The sequence below is a fragment of the Nelumbo nucifera genome, chromosome 2, assembly GCF_055504915.1.
Source record: "Nelumbo nucifera cultivar China Antique chromosome 2, China Antique-T2T, whole genome shotgun sequence".
Taxonomy (NCBI): domain Eukaryota; kingdom Viridiplantae; phylum Streptophyta; class Magnoliopsida; order Proteales; family Nelumbonaceae; genus Nelumbo; species Nelumbo nucifera.
Genome location: NC_142650.1, coordinates 88,921,162 through 88,937,143, shown reverse-complemented (window position 1 = coordinate 88,937,143; position 15,982 = coordinate 88,921,162). Strand labels below are relative to the sequence as shown.

Here is a 15,982-nt window from a genome sequence, read left to right as displayed (position 1 = left end):
GGTTTTAAATACATTAAACACCACTTCTTCACCATTGATTCTAAGAGTAAGTAGACATTCTTTCACATCAGTTAAAGCATTACCCGTAGCAAGAAAGGGTCTCCCTAGAATCAACGGCATTGTCCTATCTTCCTCCATATCCAACACAATGAAATCAGCATGAATGATGAAATTACCCACATTGACTAAAACATCTTCTACTATTCCCCTAGGATATTTAATGCTTCGATCAATTAGTTGTAGGGTAATAGTTGTAGATGTTAGTTCATGCAGTCCAAGTTTTTCAAAAATAGAATAAGGCATTAAATTTATACTAGCACCTAAATCACATAAAACTTTTTCAAATTCAATATTCCCTATGGTGCAAGGTATAGAAAAACTCCCTGGATCCTTAAGCTTTTAGGGCAATTTTTTTTGAAGAATGGTTGAGCACTCTTCATTTAATTTCACCATCTCACAGTCCTCCCATTTCCTTTTGTTCGACATCACCACCTTCAAGAATTTGGCATATTTTGGCATCTGTGACAATACATCAAGAAGGGGGAGGTTAATATGTATTTTTCTAAATACTTCTAAAATCTTCTCAAATTGTCTATCCAAATTAGCTTTCAAAATTCTTCCAGGGTAGGGGATAGGGAGTTTAATAGCATCTAAATTCAGTTTAGGTGTACTCCCTTCAATCTCTTTTTGCAAATCGGCCACATCAGCTTCCTTGTCGTCATTCTGGGTTTCGTCAACTGTCTTCCCACTTCTTAAAGCTATGGCGTTTACTTGCCCAGATTCGCCCTTATTTAATTAATTCAATTAACCCAGTTTGAAATGGGCTTTAGGCCCATTAAGCTTTCATGCTCACTTCCTTTTTAATGCTGGCTAGCTTGGCTCTCTTTGTATGGCGTAGGACCCTATCATTGATCTACACATCAACCACATGGGTTTAGCCCAATCTTAATTATAAGGCCTGACCGAATTCACTATAGGACATAGTGAACCCTTGAGTCAATCACCATGGGCTCTTAATGGGCCCAACATTTACACTAAATGGTCATTGGGTCTAGCCATCTTATGAATGCCCAAGGACTGTGGAAAGATGCAACATTAGCCCATCAGGTATAATCCTCAATGGTCTTACACTTAACCTCACAGTCCTTAATGATCAAACACTGCCCGACAAGAGAGGACATCTCCCTCGGCTGCAAGATACAATGTTGCACTCTCTACTCACATGGATCTTGGGAATTAAAACCTTTTGCAAACAATTTGAAACCATATATATATACATATATATATATATATATGTATATTGCAAAACAAATTTTAAACACATTTGAAATCCAGTGCCGACAATTTTGGTTTCCATCAGAGATAGTGCATTCCCCGATCTTTTACTTTGTTCGACAAAGGGGCTGATCCTGTCACTATGATCACCCACTTAGATCAATTCTTGGGTTGTCCCAACATACCCAGGTTTTGACCCCCGTTAAGGATCTCACTAATTGGCATATCAAAGACAACCCAATCCGACACCTAGTGCAGTACCATAATCGAGTCTAGGGGTCAGGTGTAACATTCCAGTTTTTCTCGTCTGTCTCTAAGGTCCAGGGCAACACTAGAATTTAGTCTGGTTCAGGGTTTCAAGAAAACCCACACTGCATGTACCTCAGGTCTCACCCTGGCAGCTGAGACAAGCCACCCCAACCAACTTGGCTGCACATTAGTGTCAGCCTTGGTAGGATAAATCTCCCCAGATCTATCCAATAGTTGTGAAGATTCTAAACTAACACAAGTCTCACTAGTTTCCAATTTAAGGGTATTACACAAAAACACACCACAATAACATGAATCAAATATGTACTTTATTCATTTATAATAAATGTCATAATGTACATCAAACTAATTGGAGCTAAGGGCACATTCATTGTCTAACATGAGTAACTTTGGCTCGTTGTGAATGCGCAATGGTCCTTAAGTCCATCGCAAGTCCGCGATGACTTTGAGCTCATTATAGGTCTATGATGACTTATGAGTTCATTGCGGGTCCCTAGTGGCTCCTAATGTCGCCATGGGTGCTCTTGTGGTTTTGGTTTGAAGCCTTCATCGGAATCTCAAAAGTGGGGAACCTCATGTAGTTACAATTAGCCCCTTGTCACCGGTGTACGAGTGAAGAAGATAGCACCTCATGTTTAGAGAAGGGATACGAAGGTCTTTAGATTGGTAAGTTTCCATTATTTTATTTATATTAATTGGTTTACTAGACATGTATTATTGTTGACATCGATGGGTGTTTTATTGTAGTCTTTTATTTTGAAGAGGGTGGAAATGGGGGATGAATGACCTGACTTTATAGGTTTACAATTTGTTGATGGTTACATTAGCTGCGACGAGGTATGTCTATTTTTGTATGAGTGAGTGTCCTTTTGTGTATTGTTGGTATTCTAACCTCATATGTTGCTCTAGGTTTCCTTTGTTATTCCCCCACTAGCGTCATCGTATCACCTATCGTTAAGCGGTTGGCGGTAGAGTTGAGTGCTCTCTGCTTTGAGACCTTGGAGGGAAGGGTGCCCGGTGGTGATGTTAGTGTAGCTCCATCCCTAGTGGAGGCTTTGGGCCCTTGGGGAGATGATTGTGTATGAGAAGATGGCGGGTCTATTAACGACCCTGTTGCAGAGCCCGTGCAGCCTCTCAATGCTTTGAAGGAGCCTTCGTCGTTTGTGATCCTGTAGAAGTGGTTGCTCCTTCTAATTTGATGCAAGGGTAGGTACAACCTTCTCAAGCGTCTCTAGCAGTCGTGGATGGTGATAGTGTGGCGTCGAGAGCTGCAGTAGATGTTTGGCCGGTGGAGACCGATGTGCTGGACCCACATTGTGGTGACTTGGAGCTCTTTGCGGAGCTCGCAATAGTGAGCCAAGAGTTAACAAACTACTACAGAAAAGAGGATATGGTGCTTATCGGGTTTGTGGTGTCTGATCTTGTTACTGTTCAGGGCGCTCACAAGCAGGAGCGGTTCATCGTATCCCGTAATGTCACTGACATGGTGTCATTGATTATTTAGAAGGGGTGGTTGCCTACTGCCAAGTTTCCTCCCGTAGTCATGAATGCCTCCTTGAACACCATGGTTGGGTTGATGAACTCCATCATGTCATAGTCCATGGAATCATTGTCATGGTTTCTTTTTGCACGGTGATTGAAGACCTATCTTTCCTTCACCGCGAGGGGCTTCAAGATGGAGCATATCCAGGAGTGGGTGGTTCGCATGGCTCATGTGTTCTGAAAGACTGGTCATAAGAAATCCAACCCGTTATCTTCCAAGGACCTAGGTGAGCTTTGCATGCAGTTAAAGGTGGTGGACGCCTGCATCCGAAAGACTGGAGAGAAGATAGAGGCTCTTTTTGATGAAGCTGTGTGTCAATAGAAGGGGTTATAACAGTTGTGAGAAGAGCATCAAGAGATTGTTGAGGTTCAGGAGTAGAGGGAGAAATTAGAAGAAATCAACAAGATGCATGACGAATGGTTTCATCTAAGTAAACAAATATTTTGTGTGTAATCCTTTGGTATTTACCATTTTGCCGTGTAAATGTACACCTGTTCATATTGCTTAATGAAAACACAGGTTTCTTATGTGGGCCATTTTTCCTTCTTGTTATTTTGTATTTTTGTTATTCCCATTGGTCGGGTAGGGCATGTAACTTATTATTTGCTAGGAGCATGATAAGATCCTAGGGTAATGACATCACGAAGGGGAGTCCTTGCCGTTGAGAATGGGGTGATCGCAACTGAGCGAGACTATGAGCAATGTTTAATGAGTGAAAAATAATTAAGGCGCATACATAGCGTCATGTTGGTAGTGTATTAGGGTGATGCGAAGTGGGTGTGCTTGCGATGAGCATAGATTATTGTCTGACTCCTACAATAGGTGTTTAGTGATACCTTAAGTCCATGATGGATCAAGTTTGTAATTGGTGCATTGTAGTGGTTTCTTATCGATTCTGAGTATTTGTTGTTCGTGTAGTCAAGTCATAATGTTGTGGTATGGCTTGAGCCCCCTATTGGTTGAGTCATGATCTGTTGTCGCTTTTTTGATTGGGCAAAATCCCATGGCCTTTGTGCTTATGTTTGTTTGCAATGATTGATTGGGCAGAACAAGATTTTTTCTGCTTGTTGTATCATGCATATGACCCTGCTCTAACATTCTGGTGTCATTGGAGGCAGATGGCCACTTCCAATCGCCATGCCTCATGTGAACTTTGCGATCGGGGTTGCTAGAACCTTCCTGGTGTTGTTAAGATATGTGAACTCGCACCTAGGGTTGCCAAGGTCTTATTAGGGTTGTCAGGGAATGTAAGGTCACTCTTGGGGTTGCTAGGGCCTTCTTGGGGTTTCCAGGGAGTGTAAGATCGCACCTGGGGTTGTCCAGTAGGGGTGAGCACTATTCGATTAAAACCAAAAAACAGACCCAAAAATTTTGGTTTCGGTTTTTTCGGTTCTGTTTGATTCAATTTTGGTTTTTAGAATTAAAAATTCAATTAATCGAAAAAACCAAAGTAACCAAACTTTGCTATATAGCATGTAATATATAATATATAATATATTAAAATTTGATTTCATAATATATATTATATTATATATATTATTGTTATGATATATATAATATAGTATATAGTATATATATTTTTGAAATTCGGTTTTAATTGAAATAACCGAAAATCGAATAGTACATGAGGAACCACATGTACTTACACTACCAATTTCGAATGGAAGAAGAACAAGTGTTGTTTAATGCCCCTTTTCATTTTACTATTGTTTTTACCTCTTGAAGACAACCTCAAAGGCTCAATTTGTAAAGGCCATTAGCTTCAAAATTGCAAAAATATATTTTTCTTTTAAAGTAAACTGTTGTCATGGTTAATGATAAATGCCTTGCTCCAAGGAAAGTGCATTTTACTTTTATTTGATGGCTTTAATTTTGTTTGCAAATTACATTATAATTCATTTAATGATGGACAGATTCCCTAAGGAATCATTCGTACAATTATACACTTATATCTCATATCATTAGTATTTTCAATGAATTTATTATCATCAAAACATTTAGTCCGCATTTGGAATCAGTGTAAAATATCATCGGTGTAAAAATATATCGATAATGTTTTACATGAAACAGTGAAAGTGACCATTACTTTTTGAAAACGTAATAGGTGAAGAGTCTAAAGATGACGTAAAACTTTAGGCTGCATTTGGAATCAGTGTAATCATCATTAACTGATCATTGTATTTTTGAAAAACATGATGCAATTAGTGTAAAGTTTTACATTGATTTTATCAATGTAGTATTTATATCGATAATCGATGTAAAACTTTATATATGATGAGGTTTTGCACTGATTCACGACGTAAAATTACACTCCATCCAAACACATACAAAACTGAACTGGAATGGAGTTTTGCGTCGATCATTATTACACACTCTTTCCTAACACGAACAAAACCGAACTAATGTAAATATTTACATTCTTCTTAATTTACACCGATTCCAAAGACAGCCTTACCTTTGATAGGTTTTACATCGGTTATCGACATAAAACTCTACTCCATCCAAACGTATGTAAAACTAAACCAGAGTGGAGTTTTAAGTCAATCATGATTACATTTTCCTTCCAAATGCAAATAAAATTGAACCAATGTAAACTTTTACATCATTCTTGATTTACATTACTTCCAAACGCTGCCTTATGGTCAAATAACAAATACATCGGGTTGGGCCATGCCTGAAGTATTAGGCCCAAGCTTGGCTCAAAATTTTTTAAGTTTGATGCGAGACCGAGTTGGGCCAACTTTGCATACAAAATCATGGGCGTGGGCTCAAAAATTTGGTCGGGCCGGGTTTCCGTGCCGGGGCAAGGATGATCACCCCAAACTGTACTCCACACTAAGAAATTGTTTAGCAGTTTAGGTTTTAGAAGTCATCTGATTGTACGCGCGTCCGGTTGCGGATCTCTCTCTCTCTCTACCATGGCGATCAATAAGATGTCACATTTCAGTGTCTTGCTACTTGCTAACTAATTATCTTATGTAAGCGCTTCCTGGTTTAGTAGTTGCCTAGCTGATAATTTGGTACCCCTCTCTCTCTCTCTACCATGGCGATCAATACGATGTCACATTTCAGTGTCTCTGCTTCGTTTCCCCTGGATCCCAATTCCCACATACTCTGGTGCTGGCATTCTGGAGATTTTTAGCTCTTCTTCTTTGAAATACCAGTTTACTCATCCTCCTACTCATTGCAGCTTTCCATCTCTTCAGGTTTGTTGTCAGGCGATCTTAATCATTTGCTTGCTGTATTTTGTTTGGTTTTGAGATTGATTGGGGTTTGGTATTTCGCTGATATTGGTTTCAGTGAATTCGAGCTCTTTTTTTTGACATTTCCGATCTTTTCCTTTTCAGGTTTAATATTTTGGAGCTGTCTCTCTCTGGTTAACAGAGGAGTTGGTTTGGTGATCTATTTATTATATTTCGTGGAGGATTTGGAGCTTAAGAATGGCTTCTGTACCTCATTCTTTACTTTCATCTTCTGTTACTTCTGCTTCGGATCCTCTCCGAAGTTCGAGTAATGGCCTTAATGGAATTCCCTTAAGGCTCATTGGGAGGGCACGGTTGGGTGTGTTCTTTAAGGAGTTCACTGTTACTGCAAAGATTAAGAAGGGAAAGAAGCATGATTACCCGTGGCCTAACAATCCTGATCCGAATGTCAAAGGAGGAGTTCTTAGTCATCTTTCTTATTTCAAGCCTTTGCAGCAGAAGCAGAATCCAGTCACTTTGGATTTCGAAAAACCGCTTGTGAATCTGGAGAAGAAGATTGAAGATGTAAAGTCCTCCTTTCTTCGCCACTCATGCCAGACGTCTACAGCATGAATTCAACACTTACAGATTTCAGTTTGCTTTAGATTTTTGCTTCTTCTGCTTGTAGGTGCGAAAGCTTGCACAGGAAACTGGTTTGGATTTCAAGGATCAAATCGTCTCACTGGAGAATAAGCATCAACAGGCAAGTCGATAATGTGCATGGTTTCCGGATCACATCCAGAGCAATTGTAATTTCATATTTGAGTAAAAACTGAAGTCCTGAACAAGTGTAACAAGCGGAAACGTGTGGAGGAAAGACATCGTACATTTTGTAGCTGTTTTACTTAGCTTCCGTTATCATCCATCTAATTTTCTTAATCTGAGGTTTTCTTGGATTACTTTGAAATGCTCTGGGTATACGTTCTTAGCTTGATTCTAGAAAGGTACCCTAGCTTCTCCCTTGATCAAAGATGGCACAAATAGCTGGTATTATCACTTCCGTGTCTTGTTCTTCTCTCTAGAATTTAAATTTATCTCTAGCCCTTGTAGGTAATCTTAATTATGCCGTCTTAACTCAATGGGTAATATATGATGTTCATTCTAGAAGCAGTAGTGGTAAACTGGTATTTGTAGCCAGGTTTTGCACCCTTTTCTCAATATACATTGACAACAAGCAGGAGTTGTATGAGGGTGTCCATCCATCATGCTGTACTTGATTCTATAGCTGTCATTGGATTTGATTTCATTGGCAAGTTACTGGACCTGAATGTTTTTCTTGAACTTTACAATGTTGACTTCAGGCTCTAAAGGATTTATACAAGCATCTAACTCCTATTCAACGAGTGTATATTGCTCGACATCCTAACAGACCAACATTTCTTGACCATATATTGAATATCACTGACAAGGTATGACAATGCTGATGGGAGATTCATGTCTACTTGGATTATTTCTTATTTGTAATATGAGGAGAATTATCTCAATTCTCTAATTGTTTCCTTTCATCTCAATTGTGTAGTGGGTGGAACTACATGGAGATCGAGCGGGTTATGATGATCCTGCTATCGTAACTGGTATTGGAAGCATAGATGGTAGACCATACATGTTCATAGGTCAACAGAAAGGTAGAAACACAAGAGAGAACATTCATCGCAACTTTGGAATGCCTACTCCACATGGGTATGTTCTCTGGGTATGAATTCATCATATAGAAAGTAGTTACTAGCCATGTAAGGTTTTGTTGAAGGAATATATCCCCTTTTTTGTGGTACTGAAGATTTGGTTTTAGAACTAACCATGGATTCTATTTAATCATATTCTAAGTATTAAGAGAATCTCATTGTAAATTATAATTGGCTTCATCTTCAAACAGCTATAGGAAGGCTTTGCGAATGATGTACTATGCAGATCACCATGGATTTCCTATTGTTACTTTCATTGACACACCAGGAGCTTTTGCAGACCTTAAATCAGAGGAGCTAGGACAAGTACGCATATATTTTAATTTTCGGACATGCTTGGGTGTTGATTTTCAAACACTGTCTCAAAAAATCCTTTTTGCTTGACCTGCATGCAGGGTGAATCAATAGCCCAGAACTTGAGGACTATGTTTGGTTTGAAGGTTCCAATCGTCTCTATTGTCATTGGAGAAGGTGGTTCTGGTGGCGCTTTGGCTATTGGATGTGCTAACAAATTACTAATGCTCGAAAATGCAGTCTTCTATGTTGCAAGGTAGTTCATACTTCATAGATGCTCACTTTATAGTAATAGCTCTTCCAGACAATTTATTATTGTTTCTATTTTTTGTGCTTTTTCTTATTTAATTGAATAAAGTTTATTTTTATGTTACCTATAAGTAATAGTGTGATCTTCTTTTCTCTCTCTCTCTTTTATTCAAAAGTACATTGTTTCTTCCCTTTCTCCTTTTGTATCTCTTCTTCTCACAAGTCAAATCCTTAATTCTCCCTCTTTTTTCTACCACATTCATCCTAGAAGGACTTTCTCCTTTCTGTCCTACATCTTATGTTAATCTATTTGACTTTGATAATTCCATTCTGCAACTTACTATATCAGTAGCTTGAGCCTATTTCATTTGTGCTTCTACTGTTCCTTGTCATTGATTGACTTTAAACATCTTTCTGGCATCATACGATCTGTACATCGAAGCTATTCATTTTATCTGCTTGTCTACCTATTGATCTCACTTCCTTCTCTATGACACAGCCCAGAAGCATGTGCGGCAATCTTGTGGAAGAGTGCCAAAGCTGCTCCAAAGGTTTCAACTAACTGTTTTAATGTTTGTCCTTGTCTTTGTAGCAGGCAGGCTACATTTACTTGGTTATAATGATTGTAAGTATTCTTCATCTTTGCAGGCAGCTGAGCAGCTGAAAATAACTGCTCCTGAGTTGGTCAAACTGAAAGTTGCAGATGGCATCATTCCTGTAATTTTTTCCTCTATTTTAAATTTCTTGTATTTTGATGCGTCCTTTCATTTCTCTAAAAGGAGTTAACAACCTTTACATGTGGCACCTTCAAGAAATGATTTATTAACACAAGGATAAATTTGGAAGGCAACACCTGCCTTTCGACTATGCCATCTAAGCACATGGTCAGATTGACAGAACATATATTTTTGAAAGATCATAGCTTCCTGGAGGGGCACATAAAGATTGTTGATGTCAATGGCTATTGTACATGGGCTCTCAATATAATGAATGTTTTCCAGTGTTTTTAAAGTCGATCCAGAAATGGAACTGCTTTTCCCTCTGGGTAGCAGTTTAGCAGTTCAACTATCTGGGTCAAATAGGTCAATCTGTGATGTCATAATCAAATAAGAAATATATAAAAATAGTGAAAATACATCTATTACTGAAAAATATAGAAACTTTGTAGAAAAGTTGGATATATATCTCTAATGGTCAGTTGGACTGTCCGGCCAGTTATTCTGGCCTGTTTCACCTAGAAACCGTTCATTTGCAAAAAAAAAAAAAAATGCTGACTCAGTTAAATGATCCGGTCACCTTGCCAATTGAACAGATCTTGGTCAGTGCTGGTCACACATCTTATATATATATATATATATATATATATATATAGTATTTTTATCCATTTTCATCATTACTAACAATGATTCTAATTTATCACACTTTTTTTTGTTCAATATGATGAATATAATATTTACGACATGCTCGATTTTTGCTGCAAAGTTTATCTATTTTTATATTTTATTACGTAGTTTATGATGTCATAGGTTGACCAGTTTGATCCATAGAGTTGAACTGCTGACCCACCAATATTTTATTACTTAGTTTATGGTCAATTTTTTTGCTGCAATTACTTGTTTCATCTTAACTCATCCACCTTTTTTTTTGGACAGGAACCAGTAGGTGGTGCACATTCTGACCCATCTTGGACATCACAACAGATAAAAGCTGCTATTGCTGAAGCAATGGATGTATGTATCTGCCATGTTGGCTTTTTGTAGATGAACTCTACTTTCCCGTTGAGATCCTAACTTAGATCATGTCATCTACTTGTACAGGAGCTCTTGAAGATGGATATACCAGAGCTATTAAGCCATCGGATGCTTAAGTTCCGTCATATTGGTGGGTTTCTAGAAGGAATTCCAGTTGACCCAGAGAAGAAATTGAACATGAAGAAGAAAGATGAACCAATATCTCAGAAAGTAGAGCTTGGAAGAACTCCAGATATTGAATTGGAAAATGAGGTTGGAAAGCTGAAACAAGTCCTAAAATTCAGGGTGTCATCTTTCAAGCCTACAGAGTTGGAATTGAATGAGATGATAGAGAAGCTGAGAAGGGAGGTTAATCAGGAATTCTCTGTGGCAGTCAATGCCATGGATTTGGGGGACCGGCTTGAGATGCTGCGGGAGGAGTTTGCAAAAGCAAGAAATTCACCAGACCAACTCATTAATCAGGGTTTGAAGGACAAAATTGAGAAGCTAAAGCAGGAATTCAATCAAGGATTATCAGAGGCTCCCAATTATGATAGCTTGAATTACAAACTTGACATGTTGAAGGAAATTTGTAAAGCAAAGAAACTCTCAGAGCAGAATGGTAAAACAGCAACTTTGAAACAGGAAATAAATAAGAGATTCAAAGAGGTCATGGATCGACCAGACATAAAGGAGAAACTTGAGGCACTTAAGGCTGATGTTGCTAATGCTGGTGTGTCAACTGAGAGGGATCTGGATAGTGGGCTAAAGGCTAAAATTTTAAAGGTGAAGAAGGAGATAGAATTGGAATTGACTGATGTGCTTAAGTCTTTGAATTTGGATGTAGAGGCCATTAAATCAAAATTTATCAGTGACCAGACCTCATTATTGGACTTCAAAGTCAAGATAGAAGAATTAAATGATGAAATTGGAAGCAAAATAGAGGCTGCTGCTAGTTCATCAGATATTAAGAGCAGAATAGAGCTGTTGAAGTTAGAGATAGCAATGGCAGGAAGGGATCCTGGGCCAGATACAAAAACGAGAATTAATTCACTTATTCAACAAATAAAGCAAAGCCTTGCAGAGGCTGTAAGTTCCTCAGAATTGATAGAGAAGCATGAAAAGCTAAAGGAGGAGATGACCAAAACCATGGAATCTTCTGGAGGATCGAATGGAAGCATGAACTTGGAGGATTTGAAAGGAGGCAGTTTGGAAGATGCATCAAGATTAAAGAATAATGCAAGTGCAACACACAGCATTGTTTGATGCAAGTTTATCCAATCTCATTGTTCTATAATTTCCTAAGAATTGATATAGAATGTAGCTATCTGTATAATTATTGTTTGACATGCATAGAGAGCATTGTTCTTCATTTAAGAACTAGCACTTGCAGATCACTGCTAACGATAGTTTCATTAGTGTTGTCTGAGCTCATTTGATGAGGTCAACCTTAGGCTTTATCTAAGTAGATTTTCTCATGCCATTTTTCTATGTAATTTTCTTATCCTCAGCGTGAGTTGAATTACACCTTTCATCCGAGAGGTTAGACCATGAGGAAATGGAAGTGGAAAACATCAATTATGTTTCCATACTTCCAGAAACAGTGACAAAATTTGTCTTTTCTGATTTTATAGCCAGCTTTACTTGTGAAGTTGGTGGATCTAGGAGTGTCAATGGACTGGGTTTCTGCTGGATCCAATCCAATTAGAATGGATTTGGAGGTCCAATATATTGTTTTGGATTGGACCAGTCCGGATTTAATGATCCAATGTTGAAGTGGACATTCCAATGACCTCAAAGACCAATCTAAATCCAACAGAGTGGGGAAACCAGAGGGAGGCTAGGGCAACAAAGTCTACAGTTTCTTGGTTTAGGTTGAAGTAACATGGATCAAACTCGTGTTCTTTCCAGAAAATGTTCTCTCTCTCTCTCTCTCTCTCTCCTGCTTGTCCTATCATTCTCTGTTCAAGTGAGAATGCTTTGTCTCTCATTGCAGGATTGAAGGCACAGAGCAGCTGAAAAGCTCAAAGAACTCAACAATGGTGAACAGGTCAGTAAGTCTAGTCGTTTTTTTGCTTGTATATACATTTTTTTCTGTGGCCATTTGGTTTCTGATATCCTTTGAGCTTACCTGTTTCAGCATTTGACTGATTAAGGATATAAATATTGTCTGCTTATAGTTTTTTCTCTGCATGATTCTTTCCATAAACTGTATTGAGATTTAGATTTATGAGCTTTGAGGTTTGTGCTCCAAGTCCAGAGGATCAGAGTTTCAGCTTGGAAAACTTTCTTAGTTTGATTTCAAGTTGCTTGAAGCTCTTAGTCTCAGGTCAATTTCAGAGAAAAATCTTTGCCTCTGTTTGATTGGCTAATTGTATTTTTCTTTTTCTTTTAATGAAAATTTCCTTTTACTTATAAAAATTGATTTTTGGGTATAAATCAGTTTCAAAGTTGGTCGGGCTTCGATATTTTGTGGATTCTAAAGAATTTGAGGACTTTGAGGAGTTTGTTGTACCTGTAAGTTACAGGTGCCTAGTAAAAACTCCTCGTTGCCGACTTGCCGGCTTCCTAACAAATCAAAACCTAATTAATATTAGGAGAAGCAGCTCCATTTATTTCGAACATAAAAAGTTTTCACTCTGGAAATTTTTGGTTATATTTCTTGTCATTTTACACCACTAGTCTTTGTTTTCCACCCCTAATCCATCAAAATTTAAGTGGGCTCCATTTATTTTAAAATAAGTGAATTTCTTCATAAAGGGAGTAGGATTCACATCAGTTTTCTAAAATTATACTCTTAAAAATGAGTGAAATCTCTAGCCACCAGTGTAAAACAAAAAGTCATCCAAAGAATAGAAAAAAATGAACCAAGTAAAAGTTTTACTTGGTTCATGATTTTACTTCAAATCTCCACAAACCTGTCCATAGGAACTGCTTTTCTATCTACACATTTATCTGTCTGTCTGCCTATCTCTGTATTTATCTATTCTTATTATAAAAGTGTGAATCCACTAAATCCTAATTACTTCACTATTCATGTTTAATATTTTTCTTGGCTTTATTTGCCCTTAAACAAAAACAATCTAATTTAAACAGGTCGGATCTCCATTAGTATTAGTTCAATATATTGACATGATACGTGGAACTATTCAGTTTCCCAGTTAAACATGGAAACCAACCCTGTAAGAATGGGCCTGAGATCACAGCTCAGTAGAGAGGTTGAAGTTTATAGACCCGCTGTGACCTACAGTATGTATAACACTTGGAATTTAAGTGTTCCTTAACTTGTTAAGTGTAGGATGAAAGAAATCAAAAACAGAGAATAAATTAAAATACAATCAAAAGCAAATGTATATAAAGCTGTGTTTGGTTGCAGACTTGCAGTACAAATTTCATTTTCACTGGCTTACTTTTGCTTCAGATTTGGCTGTCTTATTTGCTTGTGAGAAGTAAAATTAAGTGATCTCCACTTTAAGTGAAAGACAATGGTAGGTTGCAAGATGATGTGGTTCCCACTTTATATCAGAAAGAATTATTGAGGTAGGAAGGTGTAGTGATTTAAAAGGTGCACCTAGGCGCATTTTAGGCTAGGTGCCTCGCCCAGGTCCTAGGCGCAGCCCTTTCAAAAGGCACACGCCTAGTGCGCTTGGGTGTACGCCTCAGCCTAGGCATGCGCCTTTTGAAAGTTTGACGCTTTTTTTGAAAGTTTGACCCCCGTGCCACACCCCTTGAGGCAAGCCCAAACAAGTCCATGTTAGGGTCTTAAATTTTTAGTTCTCACACAAAAAAAATAATGATTTTATAATTTTAATTGATTTTTAAGAAGATAATCATTATTTTTTGTTTGAGAACTAAGAATTTAGGACCCTAACATGGACTTGTTTGGGCTTGCCTTGTGGGGCGTGGCACAAAGGCAATTCGTAGAATCAGGAATGTAATATGTTTTACATCACATTAGCTAGTTTAAGTAATGCAATTGAGTAAAAAAAGAGATTGCGGGTTTTACATGCTTGAAAATGTTTTATATGTTTGATTTTATTTTTAAATTCACATTTGAATATGCTTTATATGTTATGTTTATGTATTTTAATTTTAGATAATTGATTTTTAAAACATTTATTTTAAAATTTAAAGTTTATATCTTTTATTAATATTACATTTAATATTTTTTTATTTTTTTGACATTTTTTTTAATTTTTGTGCCTTGCTTCCAAAAGGCGTGCACCTTGCCTTGCGCCTCATGCCTCGGGCACAAATTGACCCCTGCACCTTTTTTGTGCCTTGTGCTTTTAAAACACTGGGAAGGTGATGTAAATTTTGCCTCAGTTTTTGGGATATGAAATTTGCACTGCCAATGAGTACAAAAAAAGTAGAAGTTCTGTATCAAGAATACAAAGTGTTTTTGCTAAACTATCAATATAGACTTAACTATTTGGCAGTTTTTACAGACTTTTGACACAGGCATCCCAAATTTTGGAATTTGTATCTTACCACCAATTAAGACGGAGAATTTGTTTCTAAGTTATTTACCAAGACTGAATTAGGTATTCAGCAGTCTTTGTGACATTTGAACAAAAATAGTCAAGAGAATTTATTTTGTTGCATTATGATAATCTCTGTGTGCTTGGTTCTTCTTAACGTTAATGTTTGGGATAGGACAGGAGAAATGGGAAATCCTTTATATTGTGCAGAAGAGAGGATAGAGTTAATGGTTTTATGGGCTCTTCAAAATCTGGATTCAAAAAGATCTCGTGTTTTTTTTTGTTTTTTTGGATAAACCAGAAAGATCTCATGTCTAGATCATGAAATTTTGATTCTTGGCTGCTTTCTAGAGTTTTTCTTAAAGTGTCATGCTTTTGTTGGTTATGAATTATGATAAATTCTATTTGGTCTTTAAATGCTACACAGATCTTGGAGAAATAGCACAAGCAAAGTTTGATTTTGATGTGGTTGGACACTTGTCAGGCCTGAGGTGCTTTTCTTCACGGTGAGGGACCACCCAACCAATCCAGCTACTTAAACATCTGTAGCGGAAACTGAGAAACACAAGGCTCCCAGAAATGATAATGTTTATATGGGGAACGTCTGGTCATTCCTGGCTTTAAGACCTAGTGATATGGTGTTTGTACCATCTTGCTGAATCTGAAATATAAAGAAATGCATTGGCAGGTGATTCACAGAACATAGTTGGCAAGAACTTCTGTGGTTATAATGTTTTTTATGTTCATGGCAGGCAATATTATCAGCCATTCTCCAACTCTGTTCTTTGACTTGTTACCTTAGGTTTGTGACCATTCAATTATCTTTTATGTAAATGTGAACTCCTAACTCGTAAGTAAGCCCTCTTTTTGTCATTATGATGTGAGTCTACTGTTTCAAAATTCAAACAACGTAATAAATCGTTGCATTTAATTTATACATGAGAATTCCAAATTTCTGAAACGAACACTAGGATATTGTTTCTACTCTTTGAGCACACTGCACAGCTTTTAAGAAATTATAAATCATTTGATTGATGAAGTTGCTTGGTTGTTCTTATTTTATATACAAAGGGGTTCCAGCAGAGATCAATTGCTTAGGTGATGTACTGAATGGAATCCAGGTGATACAATGGGTATAATACCCGGTCTAAGGTGATGTAGTAGAGTGCCCAAGTAATCTGTTTTTTTTTTTTGTAATTGCTGCATTTTTTATATT

The 15,982-nt window shown here is 37.5% G+C and overlaps 1 protein-coding gene across 4 annotated transcripts; it reads left to right on the top strand.

Moving 5' to 3' along the window:
* Positions 1-5,952: 5,952 nt before the first annotated feature.
* LOC104606040 (acetyl-coenzyme A carboxylase carboxyl transferase subunit alpha, chloroplastic-like) lies at positions 5,953-15,642 on the top strand. Of its 4 annotated transcripts, none has more exons than XR_736724.3 (13): positions 5,953-6,294; positions 6,436-6,855; positions 6,959-7,033; positions 7,632-7,739; positions 7,850-8,010; positions 8,204-8,318; positions 8,408-8,562; positions 9,055-9,106; positions 9,204-9,272; positions 10,208-10,285; positions 10,373-11,552; positions 12,282-12,335; positions 15,251-15,642. XR_736724.3 is itself a non-coding variant. In XM_010271066.3 (13 exons), the coding sequence occupies exons 2-12, from the start codon at positions 6,529-6,531 to the stop codon at positions 12,285-12,287; spliced, it is 2,298 nt and encodes a 765-aa protein (XP_010269368.2). In that variant the 5' UTR covers positions 5,953-6,294; positions 6,436-6,528; the 3' UTR covers positions 12,288-12,335; positions 15,251-15,642. The 4 variants fall into 4 exon arrangements, 2 of the variants coding, with proteins under 2 accessions (XP_010269368.2, XP_010269367.2); XR_736723.3 differs by having other exon boundaries at positions 15,194-15,642; XM_010271066.3 differs by having other exon boundaries at positions 10,373-11,524.
* Positions 15,643-15,982: the final 340 nt, after the last annotated feature.